Below are 21,390 nucleotides of genomic sequence, written 5' to 3' on the forward strand. Positions count from 1 at the left end.
TTCTCCTTCTCCTACGTTCCCCCCACAGGTGATCTGTAGGATTTAGCATGAAAGACGGTTTCATGCTAAATGTTTCATGCTAAATGTTATGTCTTGCAAARGCCTTTCTGGGTTGATTTGCCCAGGTGAGTAAGTTCATTTTCCTTCACAGAAAGATCCATTTTCACTTTACTGGCAGGACCCAAAAAGAATACATATTTTTTTCATGATACCAGGTTACCATCAGTACTGAAAGCAGAACAGACCTAAGCATCACTGATCCTCTACCATACTCAACAGAGGGGGTTGATACTCTGCCATTTACAATATTAATCCTTGGTTTYATGTCAGACCACATGTCATCTGGAGGGTTTGTTGTTGCGCTATATTTCATCCAAACAAAGCATCCGATTCCTCCAAATAGAGTTTGGCAAACAATGATGCTCATAACAGGAYAGCGAAGGATTTGAGCGTCCTATTAAATATTCTGGTATTTCAAAATAGGCTTCCCCACATTTGTTGTCTAAGCTTTTTATTCATCTCTGGAAAATGAATTGTAGATGCACACTAGAGATTATGTGTCATTTAGTCTGAAAACACCCTTTCCTGTTAATAGTTACCCCCTTTGGCAAGAACAACCTCAAAGATGCATTTCTTGTAGCCATCTACCAGTCAGAGTGATTGGTCATTCAAACCAATCACTCTTCCAATCAATTGTGAAGTTGTTCCATGTACTACCTGGTTTTATGATAGAGGCTGYTGGCTTCTTTAGTGACATTTTAAGGTCTTAAAATTGTGTTCTGCCATTTGGATGACCGCTTAGTTAGTCTAATTTTCCAGCAAATAGTGTTTGTTTTTTTTGCCATTATGAGCGGTTCACACTTTAAAGCAGTTTGGCCATACAWATGAAACCTTGGTCGTTCATAAAAATGACTAGATTCAAGAAGTTTCAAATTATACAATATTGGAGAAAAAAAAATCATGATGAAAGGTAAAGTRCAACTCAGAAGCAAAGTAAATTAATTTTCAATAAACTTTATTTTTGTCCCATTTTCCCCCCAAAACATGACATACAAAAAAAGGTGATCGGAATTGAACATTTCCTAGTGTCAATACCGCAACATTTACACAATAAATAAAAAAAAAAAAGAACATGTATAAATAAAAAAATAAATAAAGACATTATGTGCCAAAAAAATAAAGACTCTTCTGAATTGGCAGATGGCTTTCACAACACTGGGTGTTTTTGGGGAACACATGTAGGCAATACTTGCATTCCAGGTCACAGTTTTAAGGACACAACTCTGGATCAAGAAAGCAATGTAAACCAGAAGGATTACAGTACAGTACAACAGAATACAATGTTTTCTTTTTTCCCCATTGTGGATATTATTGGGCTATATATTTCTAACAGTTGTTCTAAAAGCTTATACCAGGTAGTGAGAGTGTAGTGCTATTGGATTTACTTCTGCTACTTGGCTCGAAGTGCAAAAGTAAACTCCGCCTTTAAAAAAAACCCCATCTGAAATCTTGCATGTAGCCAGCTTGACATTCATCAAAGGGTTGTTATTGCACTATACAGACATCCCTCAGAAAGGCACTTTTATCCAAACCTCCACACCCTCAGGTTCCCAAAGAACGCAGCCTCGTTTCCTGGCACTTGTGTAGAGGACACACATTCACCTATACTGCAAGTGAATTTAAAACTGAATTATTGTTTAAAACCGAAACCTTTAATATTTTTGTTAAAAACRAATAAAATTTAACGTGTGTRWAAAAAAAAAAAGGTAGTCAAAGAAAATAAAGCAAATAAAAGTGAAAAACAGTGTTCATCCCTGTAGCATCTTGTGTACCGCATCAGTGAAATTTGCATCGAAAATAAAATAAAAAAAGTGACATTGCAGCAAAAGAAGCAATCACTTACGTTTCGCCTTCATTTAAAGAGCCTGAAAATATTGTGCGTGTGAGGTTCAGATCTTAAGTGATCTTTTGTTGGCTCATTTTCAGAAAAAAAAATAAAAAATGAATGTGCGTCACATTCCAAAAAGGCCAGAAGTCGACAGAGGGTAGGAGGTTCTCTCTCTCAAGTCAAACTATTCTTAAATCCAAAAGCAACTCTGCTTTAAAAAAGAAAAAAAAAAAAAAGATCACAGTTGCAATCTACAGGGAGGGAGAACTTGCTGCTGAAATGCTTTTTTGGAATTAAAACAGCCTCACCGCATTTCAACCACAAGATCAAGCCTTTTCATTTGCAAGCAATTTGAACAGTTTTGTTTTAGTGTTTAGGAACCTTTGAGAAACCGTGCCTGCACAGTCAATCAGCTGACCGGCTGCAGGGTCATTGGTGCACAAAGATCCATCGAGAAGCAATGGTTCTGGGTGAGTAAAGGAGAGTTAAGTGGGTCTTCATGTACGCGTTCCATCGTTTCAGACAAGGTACTAATCTCTTCTTTCAGGTATCAAAACCTTCCAGGTGGATACCCTTTTTGAGGCAAAAACTGGTAGGCACAAACCCTTCGGGCAGACGCTTCTTTGGGTAACTTCACCACCGCTCTATGTCATCAAGGTCATTCAAACCAATCACCCTGGCAAYAGGAGTCCAGGAAAGATTGTCACTCAGTTGAATTGAGCAGGTCATCAGTTAAAAACAGGCTTCACCTGCCCTCTGCACTGCCTTAACAAAAAAAAGTAAACAAAAACGAGCAAAGGCCAAGTAAGGGAAACAAAACAAACAAAGTCAGTAACCGGTCTGGCTGCTTCTTAAGTATCTGCCACTCAGCCTGTAAGACCGAGAGTTCTGCTCTCAGGCGTCAGTGTGGTGTTGGAGCAGCTGGACCACATATCTGAGTCGGTGACGTAGCTCAGCGGTGCAGCCCATCTCGTTTAGCATGCTGAGGAGGTACGTGTACGAGACGCGCTCCCGGCTGATGTAGGTGAGCAGGTAGGCGTCGTCGGACGACTTGCACAGGATGATCTTTGTGTGGTCGGTGTAGAAGTTCACCTGGAAAGAAAAGAGTTGAAGGCAGGATTTAAGCAAAGGCGAGACTAGAGCTTCTCAACAACTTGCTCCGTTTTAGAATCTGTGAGCGAGCGCCAACCTGCAGGGTGCCGTTGTTGAAGAGCATGACAAGAGCATGGTCGGTCTTGACCCACTGAAGCAGCAGAGGAGGGGGTCCGGAGCTTTGCTCCTCACAAGGAAGATCCCCACCCTGAGARGAATAGAAACGTTTGGTTAGATCGTCTGRCTCCATTCTGCTAGGTTTACTTCAATTATACAGCTACAGACAAAAGCTCCATACCTCCATCAGGTTCTGCTCCATGTAGTTGGCCATGAGTACAACAATCTGCTTCTGGCTGCGAAGCTGCTCAGGTAGCGACTGGGTTGGGAATGTGAAGTGTTTGTTGTTGGTCAAGCAGTAGTGAACCGTCCTGTTGGGAAAGGGAATTTTATTAGATAAAAATCTTTAAAAAGTCAACCCGGGCGTTTTTAAAGCAGCATCTGAGCCACTTACTTGCGTTGGTCACAGAGGCTGAGATGCGTTCCCTCATTGAAGAGCACGCCGATGCTTTGGTTGGAGAGCTGGTATCCAAAACCATATTTGTTGGAGTAGTCGACCCATTTTGTGACCCAAAGGAAGGACTGAGGCCGGGACAAGCAGGGCGGGTTTCTGGTAGCTGGGGAGAAAGCGAAGGAGAAAAGATCGGGTTAAGAAGCCTGCTGTTATTTAGAGTCCACAAGTCAGCGTCTTACCAACGCCATTAATGCAATAAAAGGTGCACGGCTTAAAAATGTTAAGAGATGCTTTAGTCAGCAGGTATTTCAAGGACTTAAATGGCTGAAGGCTAAGGAGGGTGGGGGAAAAAAAAAAAGTCTGAGGGGAAACAGATTAGCTCAGACGAGCTCCTGTTTACGTTAAAGATTTGGCATCACTACCCGATGCTTCACGTTACRGTAAGCAGCTTTTCGTTTCTTTGCTACAAATCGAATACCAATTATAACCAAGCTTTCCAAACTCACCTGCAGGCATGGTGGCCAGGCAGTTCTTCAGCTCCTTCATGGCAGCTTCGGCCACAGCAGCAGGAGTCAGGACATCCTCACAGGCTGATGGGGAAAGCAAGAAAATGCCCATTACAAAATAAGCAAGAAAAGTGAGAGAAATGTCAGGAAATCAGACTTGAACAAAAACCTACGTTCGGTGCTGCTGGCCATGGTTCCCTTGAAGGAGCGGGAGATTGACTTCCTGGATTCCTCCTCAGCAGGAGTTTGTTCTAGAGGCACGGGACTGACCAGCTGATCAGCAGGAGAAGGTCCCTGAAAGGAAAACGTCACGATTAATGACACATTCAGTATTAAAAATAAATAAAGACAGATCGCAGAGAATGAAGGAACAATCCCAGGCTAGAGAATGGCAACTGCAGACGAGCTCTAGAACGAGAATGAGTCAATGCTTGCAAACTCTTCCAGCTCCTGCAGCAATGTTGCAACATCTACTGCATCGTAAATGATTGGCACGTCATTGGCTACGTTTTTTTGCTTTAAGCTTGCAAATGCAAGATGCAAAGAGGTGAAAACGGCTTCAACACACAATGCCATTCGATCACAGTAATTTGGAATCATCCGTCACAGTTGAGATTTAAAAAAAAAAAAAAAAAAAAAGTTACTAAATTCCAGTTAATCATTCCAAGTACATTGATCAAGGAAACATCCAAGTTCTTGGAACAAAACAATGTGGCTCTATAAATAGAAGTTGGACCAGTSAGTTTAGGGKATGGGCCAACTGAGCATCCTGCTGCTGTGGCATTTAGTCTGTGGTGGTAGATAACCATCTTTTCTAATGAGCACATCGTGTGCATGTGTTCTCACAAAAGTGTTTAGACAGACCACAAAATTAGTTTCCCCCTTAATAATTTAAAGAAAAACAAAAAACCCACATTAGCCCTCACAATAAGCATCTAGCACAGGTCGGCCGTGGCAAATTTCCTACTTAAACGCCTCCAACAATAACTTGTATGCAAATACCCAAAACTTTATATGGTCACCTTGTGTTTACTCTTAATTATCTTTTTGGCGACTGCATTTCAAAACAATTTTGAAAAAGAAACTTCCCTTCACATTAAAAGCAGTCTACTGTTCCCCACTTTAACACCATGTGTAATGAGGTCTTAGCATGTGATACTGTGCCAGCTTTGAGTTTCAGCTGCCAGAATGACTTGCCAGCTCTTCTTTTAATTAAACCAGGTTGCTATTTGCTTGGAAGAGCAAGGGAACATTTAAAATCACACACACACACGAAAAAAAAAAAAAAAAAAGGCAATAAGACGTACCTCATTGGCTCCCACTGTTTTGTAGCTTATCTGCCTGTTGATGGAACACTTAACGATGCCCGACACCAGCTTGGAAATGTCTTTGTCATCTTTTTCCTCGCATGGACTCTTCTCTGCTGTGAAGAGAATTGCGGTTCTAATGAGCCACTGCCCTTAGAAAGGTTTCAAGCCGAAAGCCTGAATGCAGTCCAGYAGGTTCATTAGCTTTTAAGGCTATATTTAAAACTGCTCKGTGACTGTGCCGCTTACCTTTTGCCTTTTTCTTGCCAAAGAAGCTCTTTGCCATTTTAGTGAGGAACTTCTTGGCAGGGCTTGGCGGATGGAGCTCTGGTACCATTACACAGCTGCTGGGAGGGAGTTTGTCTGGGGTGAAACCCTGAAAATGAAAAGAGAAAACGAGAGAAAAAAAAAAAAAGCTTAATCTTTGTTATGGAACAACAAAGTTGCCAATCATGAGATGATGGCACGACGTTATTATGCAAACTGCGACAGTGCTGGGAAATGACATACTTTGGAGAAGAATTCATGGTTGAGAATTTGATCCAGAGTTAGTCTGTCGCTGGGGTTTTTCTGCAAGATGCTAGAGATGAGTTTCTGTGCAGCGGGGGAGATTGTGGAGGGGAGAGTGTATCGGACTTCCTTTATACACTTGTAAGTCTCTTTCAAGTCGAGCGTTTCAAAGGGAGGGTTGCCGCACATCAGCGTGTACCTACGAGGACGAAACCAGAGACRCCATTGGTCAGTTTCACACCAAAATTATTTCGGTACACGAGGTCTACCGGAGYCCACTAAACCAAACTCACATGACACAGCCGAGCGACCAGACGTCCGACTCCGTGCCGTGGCCCTGCCTGTTTAGCACCTCRGGGGCCAAGTAGTTYGGAGTTCCGCAGATGGTTCTGAGAAAACAGGTGCATGTTTGAGTACAGAGTAGAATTCAAAACAGTTTCTATTATGCAACAGTGACAAAGAACGAGCCGAAGTCTTTTGTTTTTTCCTGCTACACTCATTCTGGTATGCCACAGGAAGATCTCAAAAGTACTGAAACTCTGATCTAAGCCCTGCATTCAACTGCCACTTGGAAACTGGTTCAGGCAGGTACTTGCAGGAGGAAAGCAGTGGGAGGAGGAAACTGCTTAGTAACTGAGGTAATGGTTTTTAGGTTAAGCTGCTTTGAGCCCAAAAAAAAAAAAAAAAAGGCCAATTTGGTCTTGCCGGAAAAAGTTACGGTACTCAAATGCTCTCCCAATAATTTTTAGTATTCAATGATTTTGTTTTAAATCAAGCACTCACTTTTTCCTCTGTTCAACCGTCTCCAACTTGGCAGCRAGGCCAAAATCGCCAAGTCGCAACTCCATGTTCTCGTTGATGAAGAAGTTACCTGAAAAAGGGACAAATGCCTCCGTTAAGTCAGCATTCCACAGAGGACAAGCGCATGGCTAACGCAGCATCAGATTCCCGGGACGCCCATAGCGCAGTTTCATTCACGTACCTAGTTTGAGGTCTCTGTGCAGGATCCCCCGGTTGTGGAGGTACTTCAGGCCGGATATGATCTGTCTGAGGTAATATCGCACCTCTGGCTCCGTCAGAGTGCGTCTCTCCTTCCAAATGTGTGCCAGGGACTAAAGAGACAAAGCGACGAGGAGACAGTCAAACCCTGCGCTCCTTCAAAAACACATTCGTTACAGTATCTGTATGAGAGGTCAAAGTTCAGACAACTGCTTGCAAAGAATAGCAAGTTGGTTGCTTCTTTAACTCTCTGGGGCTTTTCAATAAGTCGTTTGCCAAATACCAAAACTGTAGCTATGCTTTCATACAACTCAGTGTGATACAGTTTTGTTAGATATTCAAATCCAACTTTGATGCATAAAACACAGTATTCTTGTCAAGATATTTTCTGATGGATTCAGAAACTACTGATGCTACTGGCGTTTTCCTCTCCCTCTCTTCAACTACCCCTCAGGTAACATACATAAATGAAAGTTCTTAATCCAACAAAAATTGAGAAGCAAAATTAAATTGGAATTTGCCAGAAATTGATGAAGGATTGAAGAAAAAAAAAAAAGAAGAGCAAACTGTTTGATTTAAGAAACTGAACCAAATCATTCCAGAGAATTCCAGCGTCTCACCTTCCGACTGCAAAGCTCCAGGAATATGTAGATGTTTTCATGGTCCTCAAAATAATGGGAGAATTTCACTACATGCTTGTGCGACAGGGACCTGTGCAGGTCGATCTCATTGGTAATCTGGTGAAATGTAAATACAGATGGGTTAGTGAACACGTTTCAGATGGATTCGAGATTATGCAATGGACTCAGAGCATAATGAGACGAGTGTACCTTTTCCCTCTGGTGTGGTTTGGAGACCCTGCTCTGAGGAATCACCTTCACAGCATACATTTTGTTGTTGGACAGGTCTGTCATCTCATAGCATCGTGCAAAGCCACCCTTTGGAAAGCACAGTCACGGGTTAAAATGGTTGAAAGCCTGCAATGGTCATAAATAAATCAGCCTCCCTGGCAAAGCCTTTCAGCTGGGGATCAATAGCTTTGGACTGAGCAATTAAAGCGATTCGCCATCTGTAATTTAGCAGCTTCATAGAAACGAGGCCGATCTACTCAGTGGATCGTTTCCGTACGCAAGTCAAGAGGCGCGTTTTGGGTCCGAATCAGACAATCGGGTGTTTTAACTGCTGCATCTTCTTGATGCGATCACGTCTCCACATGCTGGGGGAAGATGTGAAGGATGAAGCACACCGCACTGCTGCATTCATTAACCGTGAAAGTGACGGAGAGGTTTCCAGCTCTGCGGCAGGAGGAGGGGAGGAGGAGGGGGGGGAGAGCAGGCAGCAAGGGGGGCGTCTGGCTCACAGCCCTCCGCCGCAGCACATACATGACATGATGGAGCAACACGTTGAGGAAAAAAATAAAATAAATGACAATAAAAACGCTTCTTTGTAGCGGAAATATTTCAGTATGACTAGGAGGAATGAGACAAAAGGGAGCCATATAAGGTCAAAGAAAACGAGAAGGAATGTTCTGCTCAGTCATTCCTGAGATTGTTTTTTTTTTTTTTTTCCCTTCTAATACAAGGTGTTGCAAACAGGAGCTGGGCACACCTTGCGTCTGATTCATTCATTAAAAAAAAAAAAACCCCGCACAGCAGGTGGGGGATATGCAGGTTAGATTTACCGCTCCCACCACGAGGTTCTCCCCTCCAAAATCCTCCCCAATAACCAACATACATGGAACATACTTCACCCGCGACTCCTAATCTGCGTCTCGGATCATAATTTATTCATTCAGCTTCTAGACGGATCTGTCGCGAACCGGTGGAACAGGATTGGAGCGCATGGACGATAATCAGCTCTGCCTTACCTTGCCCAGAAGCTTCCCTTTACTGTAGGACCTTCCCGTCTTGGGGTCCGTCACCACCTGAGCCAGCTCGGGTTTGCCGTGCTCGGGTTTGTTCCTGCYGTTCTTCGCCGCGGCGGAGGACTGGTGGTGTCCGCGCTCCGGGACAGGCTTGAATAAATCCGCGTTCATGTTGKGGCACGAAATACGCTGCGCCGCGTTAACACAGCCGGAATCCATTAAACGTTCTCGATGAAATGTTGTATCCAAATCCTTCCTCCTGCGTATTTCTCAGAAAGAACTATGATGCTGTGTGCTGGTTSCCTCTGCTCCGGCTGTCTCCATCTGGCGTGTCTGGACGCARATCTGCGAGGCTTTATAGTCGGTCTGACGTCACGGAGACGGGTTGGGGCGGAGGGAAAGAGGAGGAGAAAGTCCAGATGATTTGCTCAGCTAGTCTCACTGAAATATGGATGCGTGAGATATATGAATGAAACAATACATGAATCAATAATCCACAACGGTTTACAAGATTAGGTCTAAATTCGGATTTTAATCGTCGTTTCAGCTTTTTCCCTTTTTTTTTGTAAGTAATCTGACATTTACTTRCTTATTATCTTATAATCAAATGTTAATTGATACATACYTTTATGGACAAATCGTCAACACGTCAGCAAGTTTGTGAAATGTAATTAAAGACGCTAAAAGAGCTGCTACTATTCCCAAGCCTATAAAAACAACAGCACGGTGTAAACTGCTTCATAAAAACCCAGAATCCCCCCCGAGTCAAAATCCGATACATTCTACAGAAGGCTGCCACCTGCTGGAGAAAGCGTGCAAAAACAAAGGAAATATTCTCTATTCATAAATGTAAGGGTTTTGAAATAAAGCAAATACAATATAAATGCCAAAGAAACAACGCACCCCTTTATGTAGCATAATAGGGAAATGTAAACAAAAAAACAGACGAACACGGAAGAGGGTTCAAGTGTTATCTTTGTTGAATGGTATGACAGAAAAAAACAAACAAACTGTACAGCAAAGTCCAAACGCAAAATTAAGATGTACAATTGTATATTTTGGAAAAAAGTGAGCACAATTAAGAACAGTCCAACTCTACACATTTAATAGAAACTATCCAAAAAGAACAAAATATAAATGATGAAACGAGGAATTACACATAGTTTTCATTTCAGTTGCAAAAGAGATGAACACTCTAAAAAGCAGAATTATGTTTTTAGGGATATGACYWCCTCCATGGATGGCTTTATTTATAGGAAAACCGAGGTGTSACTTTGGCACGTTACAGACCTGTCATCCTCTGAAGAAATGGACACAGAATACACTACCCACAATTTACTCCTAGAGCAGTGGTTCTTAACCTGGGTTCGATCGAACCCCAGGGGTTCGATGAGTCGGTCTCAGGGGTTCGGCGGAGCCTCTGCCGCGGAGATAAAGACACACTTGTGTAAAGTCGTGATGACGCGCCGCTTTGCCATCACTTGCTGAAGAGGATCGCGTTACATTGCTTAGCCAATCAGAGCTGCGGGGCAGCCCTGATTGAAGGAGCTCCACTCCACTCTCAGCATGGATTTGAGCTCGTGTCTTTCAGCAAAACTCACCGTTTTTACCAAATTCTAGTCTAAATCTGCACCTTAGTCGCATCTTTTCGGGGTTGCTACTGCCTCTAGTGGCGTGGGGGTGGCAACACAGCTAATATAATTACATTACTAAATCAGAATATCGCAAATATTTTGTGTGTGTGTGGGGGGGTTGCAATAAGAAGGGCTCGGTGAATGCGCATATGCAACTGGGGGGTTCGGTACCCCAAAAAAGGTTAAGAACCACTGTCCTAGAGTGTTGGAAAATCTTAAACAAGCAATAATGACCGATCACTGAATGAAGGGCGCCATCTGCTGGACGTAGCTTTTCTTTACAATACAGTGATATTTATTTATTAGAGCTCATGACTGGCCTAAAAAAGATCAAGTTTATTGAAGGACTGTATAATAGTCTCCAATGACATGAGCACTACTTTTTAATATTTAGGTCATGCACTCTTGATCTTTAAAGCTCTAATTTGGTCACACTGCAGAAAAAAAGGAATATTTAGAAGTCCATCATATCATCCCCTCTTTTCTTCTTGTCTTGCGACTCTGTCCAGGCTTTGTTGATAGTTCTCTTCATCTCATCGTCTCCATCGTCATAAATCTTCTTCAACATGCTCATGAGGCCATCGCTGGCGTCTGCRTTCTCATCCATAGAGGGTTTGCTGTTGAGATAGGGCAGGAAAATATTGTAATTTCTATTGTAAGACATATGCGTGGGTTCTCTCAGCTGCTCACATCATTGTTGAAGATGAGAGTAGGTAATGGCAGATAAGTGGCACAGATATATTTGGTAATTTATCTAAATGTGTACAAAGTACAAATTAGATGTGGAATTGTACAATTGTAGAATTGCCAAAGAGAAGGCTTCATTTACCATATTTTTCCACATTTCATCTAATACAAACACCAATATTGGAGTTTTATGCGATAGACCAACATGAAAGTCATGCATAACAGTGGAGCAGAAGTAATAAGAGCATCTAAAATTCTGAAAAGGTATGGCGTTGTATTCAGCATGAGTCAATGGACATCTTCAAGTCTTTCAGGTGTGTCTCTCCCAACTTTGCAAATGGCTTGAATAGTTGAAAGATTGTTTTTTTTAACTATATTCATAATGCATTGCAGTATCTCACAAGCTACTGTAATTCATTACGACCTCAATTTCTGCCTAAACAACAAAAAAATCCTTAACTTAAAGTCTACCGGTACATTTTGAACTTACTCCTTCTCTTTTGACCGTTTCTCCACTGCTGTAAGGCACTCCCACTTCTTTGTTGTCTGCTTTTTTAGCATGATCAACAACATGTCAGTTTTTACCTGAAAGAAACAAAATGAAGCTTCACGTTATGCAAAAAATCCCCAAATATAAAAATATGGTGTAAAAACAAAAGTTGTTTTAAGCAGCCCTGTTCATTTGAAATGGTATACAACAATACAGGAGTTTTCAGCACAAACTAGCTGTTTAATTTGTAGTACGCTGGATAATAGAAGGTACACCAGARATAAATCGGCASRCCTTTATGTGTAGGACAGAAGAAAAAGGATAAATTGCTCAAAAAAAAAAAAAACCTGGTTAGGAAAATATGCATATCTTTGTATTTCTAGTTTTACTGACCTTTTTGTAGCTGTCCTTTTCATCGATCGGATGCAGCAGGTTGAGAACAGTCATCTGATGATTTTTACCATTTAGGTCTTTAATTAGCACCGAAAATGACCTGTAAGAGAAACGATAAGAAATTGTAACGATACAATTTGTCACATGAGGAATAAACARAGCAGATATTTGTTGATATTTCGCGTTACCTTTCTGTGATGTCCACTTCTACATTTTCTGCTGAAATTTTGTGCACATCTTTCAAATCCAGGTAAATTTTCACAAACTTCTCAGACTGATCCCATGCTGCAGGGAAGTTGAGTGAAGTGTCACAGTTCTACAAAAACTTAACAGTTCTTTWAAAAAAAAAAAATCTTCTCAAGTTCTTGAATGCAGTTTAACTGATAATACATCCATTTTAAACAGACATACCATAGCTGGTGATCTTCACGGCGTACGCTGCTTTGGACACTGCAGATGGGTCTGCCTCTCTCTTAGCCTGCTGCAGCTGCTGCTGTCGTTTGGTTGCAAGTTCTTTCTCCACCTTCTTCTGTTCCTGCTGCAAGACGTCCTGAACCCTTTTCCTCTCCGATTTCTCCAAGAGGGAGCTCAACTCCTGCAAGTCAGCTTCTAGCTGAGTGATCTGTGTTGGACAAAAACAAAGGGAGTTTTATATTCCATAAAGTGCAGAGCCATTTTACAATTAAGTCTGGATTRTTGAGAGAACATAAATAACAGAGGGTTATATTATTTAACAATCTAGTATAGGTAATAACTTTTAAGCCATTCTTCAACAGGCAACAGGACAATGATAAAAAAAAAGATATTAAAAGTCAGCTAGAAATCAATTCTAATCTAATAGAGCCCACTTACAAACTCAGTTGTAAGCATACTTTCACCATCTTCAAGTGTTTTTCTGTATACAGAAAAATAATTTGCCTAAAATGCCAATATCTTAAAATTTTAGGTGTTAAAGAATATCTAYCCTGATTGGCCAAAAAGCTTTTGGATTTTCAGACACTTCCAGTGGCTTAAACGGAAAACATTGCCATACAATTTGAAATTKATTTAAAATACCRACAAATATATATTGAACCCAGAATAATCAATTTACTGATAAGCAGAYGACACCAGGTAAATAAACAACCAAATCTTATAAATAAATATAGACTTGAGGAATCTGCTCCCTTCTTTTCTTGTAGCAGTACGAAGTGACTATATACACGATACTTGTCACTAAACCCATTACAAGCAGTAATTTTAGGAATATTTATTAAATCACGTGACTTCATTTCGTTGCTATGGCAGTTAGAAGCCGTAGGCCACGAGACTGCGCATTTGCGTCTCCTGCTAGCTAAAATTTGCTAGAATGTTCTTGCAAACTCCATTCAAAGCTAAAAGCTAAGTTAGCATCACAGATAAAAACGCACACTGCCACAACGCACACCGGGTACTAAAATCATACTTAGAAAATACATCAGAATGAATCATAAAGCACAGATTACTMGAGTTTTAAGAAAGAAACAGTAAATAGAGTTTTSYGTTGTCTGTGTACTTGTCAAAGTTAACTAATATAATATGAAATGCTGTCACGGAAGTAAAATAAATTCAGTTACGTATATTTGAACCACTATTCTTCTGTCAGAATGCTAAGGCCTAAACTGAGGCTYACCTGCTCTTTTATATCCATTATGTTCTTGTACTTCTGAGATGTAACCAGATGTTAGCCGGCTTGCTGAAGCTCTGCTGCTACAGTGGTTCCTTTACCTTTGCTCCTTCATTATGGACCCCGCCAGCCCGGTACAGGAAATGACGTCATCTACTTCTGCTGTTCGCTCATGAGGGTCAACTGTTTGACACCGCCACCCATTGGCCTGAATGAGTATTGACAACCTTAATATAACTAGTACCAATTATAATAAATATCTTTTTGAATAAGTATTAAATGTTTTTGAATGCCCTAAAAAGCGCATTATAGCTAGATGTATTATTACTTCTAATGTTAATTATTATTAAGTGATGTGAACAATGCAACTTAAGTGCAATTTTGATGTGGACATATACTGTATAACATATACTGTATAACCTGCTTGGTTACACATTTTTTATTCTGAAATTCCATACTTTTCTAAAGTGATATTTTCTGATTTATAAGTCCTTTGTGTTAATAGTAAAATATAAAATACAAAAGTTCAATATGAATTATATTTTGACAGAGGTCTGATTTTAAGTAAAAATGCAAAACAGAGAAAGAAATGATGGAAGAAGAGACAGCTAAAGAGGGAAAATACAAAGAAAAAAAGATAGGATGAATGAACACAAGATGAAAGAAGAAAAAAGATATTCAGCCACATAGCACCTTATATTTATCGAAACCTTATTTAAAATGAATTGAAGCCATATTTAATCATTGCTTAGCTTTTAATGCATTTCTGACATTAAAAGGAGACGCATCTTACAATAGTAGGACAGTGTCTTGTTTCTCATAAGACTGATATGCTTTGAGTATATCTTAATAAAACAATCTATGAGCAACATAATTTGCAGCAAGATTTAATCATCTCTTTAATGTGTACAATGAAACAATTTTTTTATTTTAGTTTACTTAACAGGGGAAAACAAAAGGAGATTACTGTACAGCAAACAGCACATATCCACAAGTTTGAAACGCTGATGTCCTCCCTCCTGTGAAACAGCCAGGTTTTTAATGACACGATCTGTGTAACAAGTCCAACATGGGCACAGTCACCACCTTGCCCTCAAGATYCCAGACATCTGGTTGTGGTCAGCTAGATGCCGAAAGACAATACGACTTAGTCTCCATCTTCTCTTCACTCCCCGAGGTCGGGAGGTCAACACACACCTGTTGCGTATCCTCACAGGGCAGCTGTCTCTGGGTAGTGCTGCGATCTCCTTGTCTGCTATTTCCTGCAAACAAATTAAAATAAAGTTTCCAAAATCAGTTCYTAACTGATACCTTTAATAACTGGAAACCCTCATAATATTTACTTTTCCCCCTTTTGGAAGACATAAATACACACAAATAATACAACTAACTAATTTCCTACAAATAAACTAAGGTATGGCAAGTTTATTTGTGTGGTACATTTCAGCTCCAGGTGACTTACATGATAAAATCATAAAATAAACAAGAACTGGAAATTACATGATCTCAAATGTTATCATCAAATACTGAAATAAACACTTTAAGCAATGTTTCAGCTATTAATCAGAGGTAACTCTAAATAACTGGGTCTATAGCCTTAATTTAAAGGAAATCAGTGTTTTAGCATTTTTTAATTTTCAGGAAGTTTGTTCCTGGAAACTGTGAAAGTGGTGCATAAAAACTGAATGCTGCTTCTCCATCAACATTCAGTTGATGTTGATCTGACTCAAGGAATGCAGAGTAGATTTAAACCAAAAKAACTGAATGGTCTGGAAGGTTGATACAAGACAACACAGACTTYAGAACTGGTGCGAAGTGCTATTTTTAGAGAAACAGTAAGCAGTAGCGTTCTGGGTCAGCTGCAGATGTCTGATCAATTCCAATAAGGAACATATTGGTACAAACACTGAACTCTACCTGGAGTTCTTTGGGCAAGATGGTGTTCTTCCGCAGTGCATTGATACGTGTCCTCTCATCAGCAAGCTCAAAGGCCATTTGTCTTCTCTTGACATCCCTCAGCATCCTCCAGTCAACGTAGTAACTTCTCAGCTGGTCCACTGCTCCCCAGCAGCTCCTCAGTGCCTGTCCATCATTAACATGCAGTTACTCCCAGCTGTGCAACTAACAGCCCAGGCTTTTCCCAAATTATATCAGACGAACACATTCCACAAGAAAGGTAAGCCACAAAACGCCAGAGCTAAATTTATATCAAGCTGTTCCAGCCATACTAACCACTCCAAGCCACATTCACACTTCTTTTTACTCCACCGCAACACAGAAAGGTGAGTTTCAGTGCAGTAAGCAACATCTAAACAGTTTCTATGAAAACTAGCGTTACCATCCAAGCCAGCGTTACAAAACCAGTCATAAAATTAACATTTTCATTGTTACTTTTTCAGTTTTCCTGACTAAGAACCGAGGGCTTCCTTCACAACACGCAAGCCACAACATGTGTGTTGAAATTAGGTAAGTTACCTGTTTCGGTGCGTAAACGGTGGAATAAAGGGCATTTAGACCCATAYATGCTATTCTGTTAGCCGCCATGATGGATCTAGGTTGAACCATTAATGTCTATGGGTTGAACTACCAAAGGAGATATAAAGAGATAGAATATATTGCCCCCTCTGGCTAGGAGGGTAATATAATCATTTAATTCTTCTATTTCAAAATGTAAACCCCAAAATTAGTGTTTCGGACTTTAACGTTTTTTATACATAGAGCATTCACTGCAATGCGGAAGTTACTGCTGTTTTAGGCTTTATCTCTTGTCAATAGAGATGCACAGTTTTCTTTTAACAGGCACATTGCTGTGTTTAAGATTGAATCACAMATCATGATGATTAAATTGGATTTATATCAATTCYGATATCCCAAAACTACTGTGAAGCCTGTGAGTAAAACTGAACCCAATCCGTTGAAAATAATAAAATTAATCTGAAAAAAATTACAAATTATTGTGGTACTACTTAGAAACCACTAGGTGGCAATGTAGGTCCATAATATACAGTACGGCATCAAGGACATTCCCACCAGCCAGGAGGAGCAGAGTCCWTACATTTTATATTCAATAAAGAACATTACWTCTGACTAAAATTGTATTTTGAGTACTTTCAAGTGCAGATCCACCCAGATCATGCAGAATAAGCGAATAGGTTTTTGTAAGGTAGTATTCGGACATTTTTATTTATTTTTATCAAGTTCAGAAGGATACTGTCTTTTTATGTTTTATACAGAGGAGAAGGAACAAAATAATAGATTCAGTTAAGCTTTCCTCGTTATTTTTTACCCTGGAGGGAATGCGTTCTTGGATAAACACCAACACATGACAAAGTGGATGCAGCGCTTACATCTCTCTCTCTCTCTACAGGTTACCATTTTTACAACAACAAMAAAAAAATTTAATAGCCAGTATATTTCAAACAGCTGCGTTTGTAACATGGTTTTCTTAATAGTAGCAGTGGGTAACGTACGGTAGTAGTGACTGTTAAAATCAGTCCAAGTCTTTTGTTGTAACAGCTATTTTTATGTTAATATTATGGTAACGGAACCAAAGTCATTCTATGTTTGTCTTAAAGGTCAAAATGTTTTTTGTTAAGTTTATTGAAATTTGGAAAAACAGATTTGTCATTTTACAGTGGTAGTATGTCATAATTAAGCTGCTGTTTGGCTCTCAGAATGTTTTGGCCTTTAACTGAAACGCCTCTAAAGACTTTTTCCAAGATCACCAAGAAGGTTAAAATAATCCCTGAGACATCTAAAACAGAAAAGGATGTGAGTGCTGACCTTCCAGGATTTCCAGTTCTGAACATTATGATAAATGTCAGACCCTTAAACTTCTGCCAGCAGATATCAACCTCAGAGTTTATAGGTTAAAAATGATTCACTGCTGCCTTTTTCAGTCACTTCTTTTACAGCTTAATAGAAGCAAGAGGTTTTTATTATTWTTTTAGATGACACAAAATTAAAGCCCTACTTGGGTTGTGTTTATTTTTAGAGTACTTGCACTCTGGCTTTGCTACTACTTGATAACCATGTTGGCTAATTGCGTTAATTTGGTCTGTACGACAGAGGAATTGGTGGAGTTTATGTTGCATTTTCTGGAAACAGATGTGCATTTACAGGCTTTACAAGAGATCTCAGGAGTTGAGAGACTGAACAWCAAAGCCACGCAACGTTAAACTAGTGTGCTTCAGAGGATAATGGACATTATTCAGAGAGACAATAGACAGGTGGCATCATCCATAAAACTGACAGGAGTCAAGTGAGCATGGTCAACCAATGACATAATTTGACTGATGCTGAAGCAACTGGGAATGCTGGATACATGTGAGAATAGCAAAAAAAAAAAACGAAACAAAAAAAACATTGAAAGAGTAAAGTAAATGCAAAATGAACAAACTTCTTGTAGAAATTTGCCTTTTAAAACAAATCAATTATTAGTGTGAAAGTAAAACAATTTATGTAATAKTATGTATTGTACCCTTCAAAAGTTTTGTAAAAAGGATTAGTAGGAAGGAAGCACACCAAATGCTTAGAACTGGACGTTGTTTATTTTAAAGATGAAGACTTGCRCTCTCATTTGCCAGAGTAAACCACCAACTTCTCGGATGTCAGTCAACAATATTCTTTGTAACAGCGGTTTATTCATTCTTTCATCCCATCCCAAACATGCTGATTAAAGCAAATAAGGATCCCTTGGCTGATCAAACATCGGTCTGATTTACTCCATACCACACTGAGATGAAAATGTGATAGGAACAGATGTCTGTGTATTTTCTTTGTGGCTGCTATAAAAGCGTTTGAAGATGAGGGAAGCGGTTTAATTTGCTGCTGGCATCTCATAGCTTTCTTATCTTAATGCCTCGCTGATGAAATGTAAGATAGATGGGGCAAACACACACGACTAAGCTATTAAATTCATGGTTACAAATGACTGTGTCTTCCCGCTTGGCATTTTAATGTCTGCTACTCAGCTTGTAAACAATAAACAAAATGTTCCTTGTGGGTGGGCATTCACACATTTGACCTTGACAAGTTTACACATGAACCTGTCGCCATAAATCATATATAGTCCTTACTAGCAGTGAAATATGTGAAAAATGAAGTTGATAAATTATATCTTAGATGCTTTCAGAATTACATGCCTCTTTTGTTTCAGTTCAAATATTTGACAAAAGTCCCAATCAGCAATAAAAATAAAAATGTTTCTTCAATTTGCACAACATAAGAAAATATCTATTATTGTAATGGGGTGGAACTGAAATTTCTCATCCCAGTTAATTCTGGCATTGTTTGTTAAGCATTGCTGGTATGAACAACCATATAAATCTTATCTTGRTTTACTAAATGAGRTAAAATTGTGTARACCTGAACTTTAAATGCMGAGCATAATWAAAAAMAACAACAACGCACCACAATGACGCCCATTTGATTTTTAGACCTTTGCTGAGGTAGATAAGATCAGCTTCACATGTAGGTGTCTGCCAATGACCGATCTCCCAAAATAAAKKAAATTGGTGCCAATAAATTGGCTGGCCRGTAAATCGGTGCACAGCTAATTAGCATGCATGTATCCAAAGTGGAGAGGAGAGCTCTCGTAAGGTCAAGTTTATTTGTATTACACATTTTAGCAACAAGGCAGTTCAAAGTGCTTTACATCATAAAAAAACATCATGCAGTYGCCAACAATAAACATTATGGCATTTGTCTAATGCAGTCATCAAAATMATCAAGCAATTGCTCAGTGTTCCAATTACTACTAACCTAGCTCTAAACAAGTGGAGCCTAGCCCTTAGTTTAAAGCTGTTTCTGCAGTTTTCTGGAAGATTGTTCCAGATCAATGGAGCATAGAAACTCAATGCTGATCTTTAATGTTGTTTCTGTTCCTGGGGATGCAGAGTAGACAAGGACCAGAAGACCTGAGTGGTCTGGAAGGTTGATACAATAACAACATATYTTTAATGTATTTTGGTGCTAGGCCATTCAGTGATTTATAAATTAACAGAAGTATTTTCAAGTCTGTTTATTCTCTGAGCTACTGAGCCATAATTGGAAGAAACCTCCAGCAGAGCTTGGTGAGTGGCTCAGTGTGGAGATACAGCATAAGACCTCTATTTTGTATAATATCCTTACTAGAGTGAGTACACTTTCCTAGAGTCAATATAAAATTCTAGAATTTTACATATCTTGCCAAGTTTGTGCTTATYTGAAGTGTACCCAATTTTTCATAAACGTTTACATTTTTGCTTAATGTTTTATCTATATGATAATCAGTAGTGTTTTTTCCCCTCTTATGGTTAGATTCTAATTCTTTAACTGCATATGAGCTACATTTTTCATATTTCATCAACCTAAAACTGACACAGGGTATACTTTATTTTTTCCATGACTATTGGTACCTTCAAGTAGAGYTGCTCTGTCATCTTTGTCTTAGTATGTATTTCAAACTATGGAATTTATAAACACAACGAAAGACTAAAATGAGTGGGAGTTGTTGGAAGACCAGTTTAGTGGGTCATTATAATTTTATATGCCTCTGCAATATTAAGTACAATTAATTTGTCACTCTGTGCACTTTGGTGTATCAGAGGATTGTGGTCCAAGAAGTCAAATAGTTATGGCTGGTGTGATTCCATCACACTATGTCTCCTATTTATGAGCTTTATCACCCTCATATGTATGTCATAACCTGCTTGCATGCCATAAAGTGGAAAAGTCTGCCTCTAAACCCTGGGGGAATGCTTGGCATTCCTGAGTTATGGGAGAAAGGGCCCTCCATGTCAGCTAGGTCAAGGCCTCCTGCTAAATGAGCTRTGTCTGACCTGTAATTGCAAAGAGTGGAAGGATTTAACACACTRATGTGCCAGTGAATCCATCACACCACCTGGACAGCAAATTCTGTGCACTGCGTTTTAGTGAGATATTCCCAAAATGTGTTTGTTTTCAATCTGGAGACATGACCTAATGCCATATCATAGCAAACACAGGAGCTTACCTCTATTTTATTTGAGTGGTGWGTTTGCACACAAGGTGCTAGTTGATTTAAAATACAGCCTTCAGTGCTTATTATACTGTTTCTCTTGTGTTTTCTAAAGCATGCATGCAAACTGTTAAAATATACCAAGTCCACAGCAAAACACTTCTATGGTCAAAACTTCAACCTGAGAGGCTGATCTTGTCAATGATTTATTAAAAGAACCTTTAAATGCTGGAACATCTGCTCAGTTTATGTTGGTTAGAAAAAAAACGTTGCCAGATATATCCGGTTCAGCATAATGGGTTGGTTGAAGGCTTGAATGCTGTGGCTCCGTTTATGACATTTACGACATCTCAACGAGAGAGAGAGTTATTTATTTTACTCAGCCAGAGACATACAGGAAATGTCTCACTGAAACATTTTTTCCTTCTTACACCAGACACTACTGCATTTGATTATTTTGTCGCTGAACTGGGGAAGTTTTAAAATTAACYTATTCATTTTTAAAGACTTAACYTTCAAGAATGGGCTTTTTCCTGACCATCAAATGATTCAATTAGCTTCTTGTTTATTTAAAAATAGCCACCAGGTGTGTAAGTCAAATTTCTGATCTCATTTTATGTTGGCAGCTACAATATTGTGACACAGTGGTGATTTTGTGCTTTTCAAGTGGTTTTGGGACATGAACTACTGCATATTTGTAAATTGTGACTGTTTATTTTTGAGTTTCAGATCATGGCACGGTTTGCTAAATGTATGTAAAATATGTTTTGTCATACAACACCCYTTGTTTAGCATTCTCATTTCTTATTTACTTTTTAGCTACTTCATTTGACCAAGATTTTAATTAATTAGTTTGAGCTGCACAATCATAAAATTGTGCAGCTC

At 39.5% G+C, this 21,390-nt stretch overlaps 4 protein-coding genes across 5 annotated transcripts in view; 1 reads left to right on the forward strand and 3 right to left on the reverse strand.

Moving 5' to 3' along the window:
• Window positions 1-998: 998 nt before the first annotated feature.
• Window positions 999-9,000, reverse strand: plk3 (polo-like kinase 3 (Drosophila)). The gene is made up of 15 exons (XM_008434163.2): window positions 8,681-9,000; window positions 7,644-7,751; window positions 7,434-7,550; window positions 6,797-6,926; window positions 6,598-6,685; window positions 6,108-6,203; window positions 5,815-6,013; window positions 5,554-5,680; window positions 5,305-5,420; window positions 4,171-4,291; window positions 3,998-4,081; window positions 3,492-3,654; window positions 3,279-3,408; window positions 3,078-3,188; window positions 999-2,980 (listed from the first exon to the last, which is right to left on the reverse strand). The coding sequence occupies exons 1-15, from the start codon at window positions 8,894-8,896 to the stop codon at window positions 2,783-2,785; spliced, it is 2,004 nt and encodes a 667-aa protein (XP_008432385.1). The 5' UTR covers window positions 8,897-9,000; the 3' UTR covers window positions 999-2,782.
• A 1,583-nt stretch (window positions 9,001-10,583) lies between these two features.
• cacybp (calcyclin binding protein) lies at window positions 10,584-13,668 on the reverse strand. Its single transcript, XM_008434162.2, has 6 exons — window positions 13,533-13,668; window positions 12,293-12,503; window positions 12,070-12,166; window positions 11,882-11,981; window positions 11,489-11,583; window positions 10,584-10,928 (listed from the first exon to the last, which is right to left on the reverse strand). The coding sequence occupies exons 1-6, from the start codon at window positions 13,548-13,550 to the stop codon at window positions 10,766-10,768; spliced, it is 684 nt and encodes a 227-aa protein (XP_008432384.1). The 5' UTR covers window positions 13,551-13,668; the 3' UTR covers window positions 10,584-10,765.
• Window positions 13,669-14,262: 594 nt separating this feature from the next.
• On the reverse strand, window positions 14,263-16,108 carry mrps14 (mitochondrial ribosomal protein S14). Its single transcript, XM_008434156.1, has 3 exons — window positions 16,002-16,108; window positions 15,444-15,608; window positions 14,263-14,788 (listed from the first exon to the last, which is right to left on the reverse strand). Exons 1-3 carry the CDS (start codon window positions 16,089-16,091, stop codon window positions 14,606-14,608), a joined length of 438 nt encoding a protein of 145 aa, XP_008432378.1. The 5' UTR covers window positions 16,092-16,108; the 3' UTR covers window positions 14,263-14,605.
• Window positions 15,644-21,390, forward strand: part of tnn (tenascin N) — a 56,599-nt gene continuing 50,852 nt past the window's right edge. The window contains exons 1-2 of one of the 2 annotated variants that reach the window (XM_017310237.1): window positions 15,644-15,808; window positions 15,926-15,992. The gene's annotated coding sequence lies outside the window, so the exon portion shown is untranslated. Of the gene's footprint in view, window positions 15,993-21,390 lie in introns of both variants that reach the window. The other variant, XM_008434157.2, reaches the window with a different exon arrangement.

Source organism: Poecilia reticulata, linkage group LG17, assembly GCF_000633615.1.
Source record: "Poecilia reticulata strain Guanapo linkage group LG17, Guppy_female_1.0+MT, whole genome shotgun sequence".
NCBI lineage: Eukaryota > Metazoa > Chordata > Actinopteri > Cyprinodontiformes > Poeciliidae > Poecilia > Poecilia reticulata.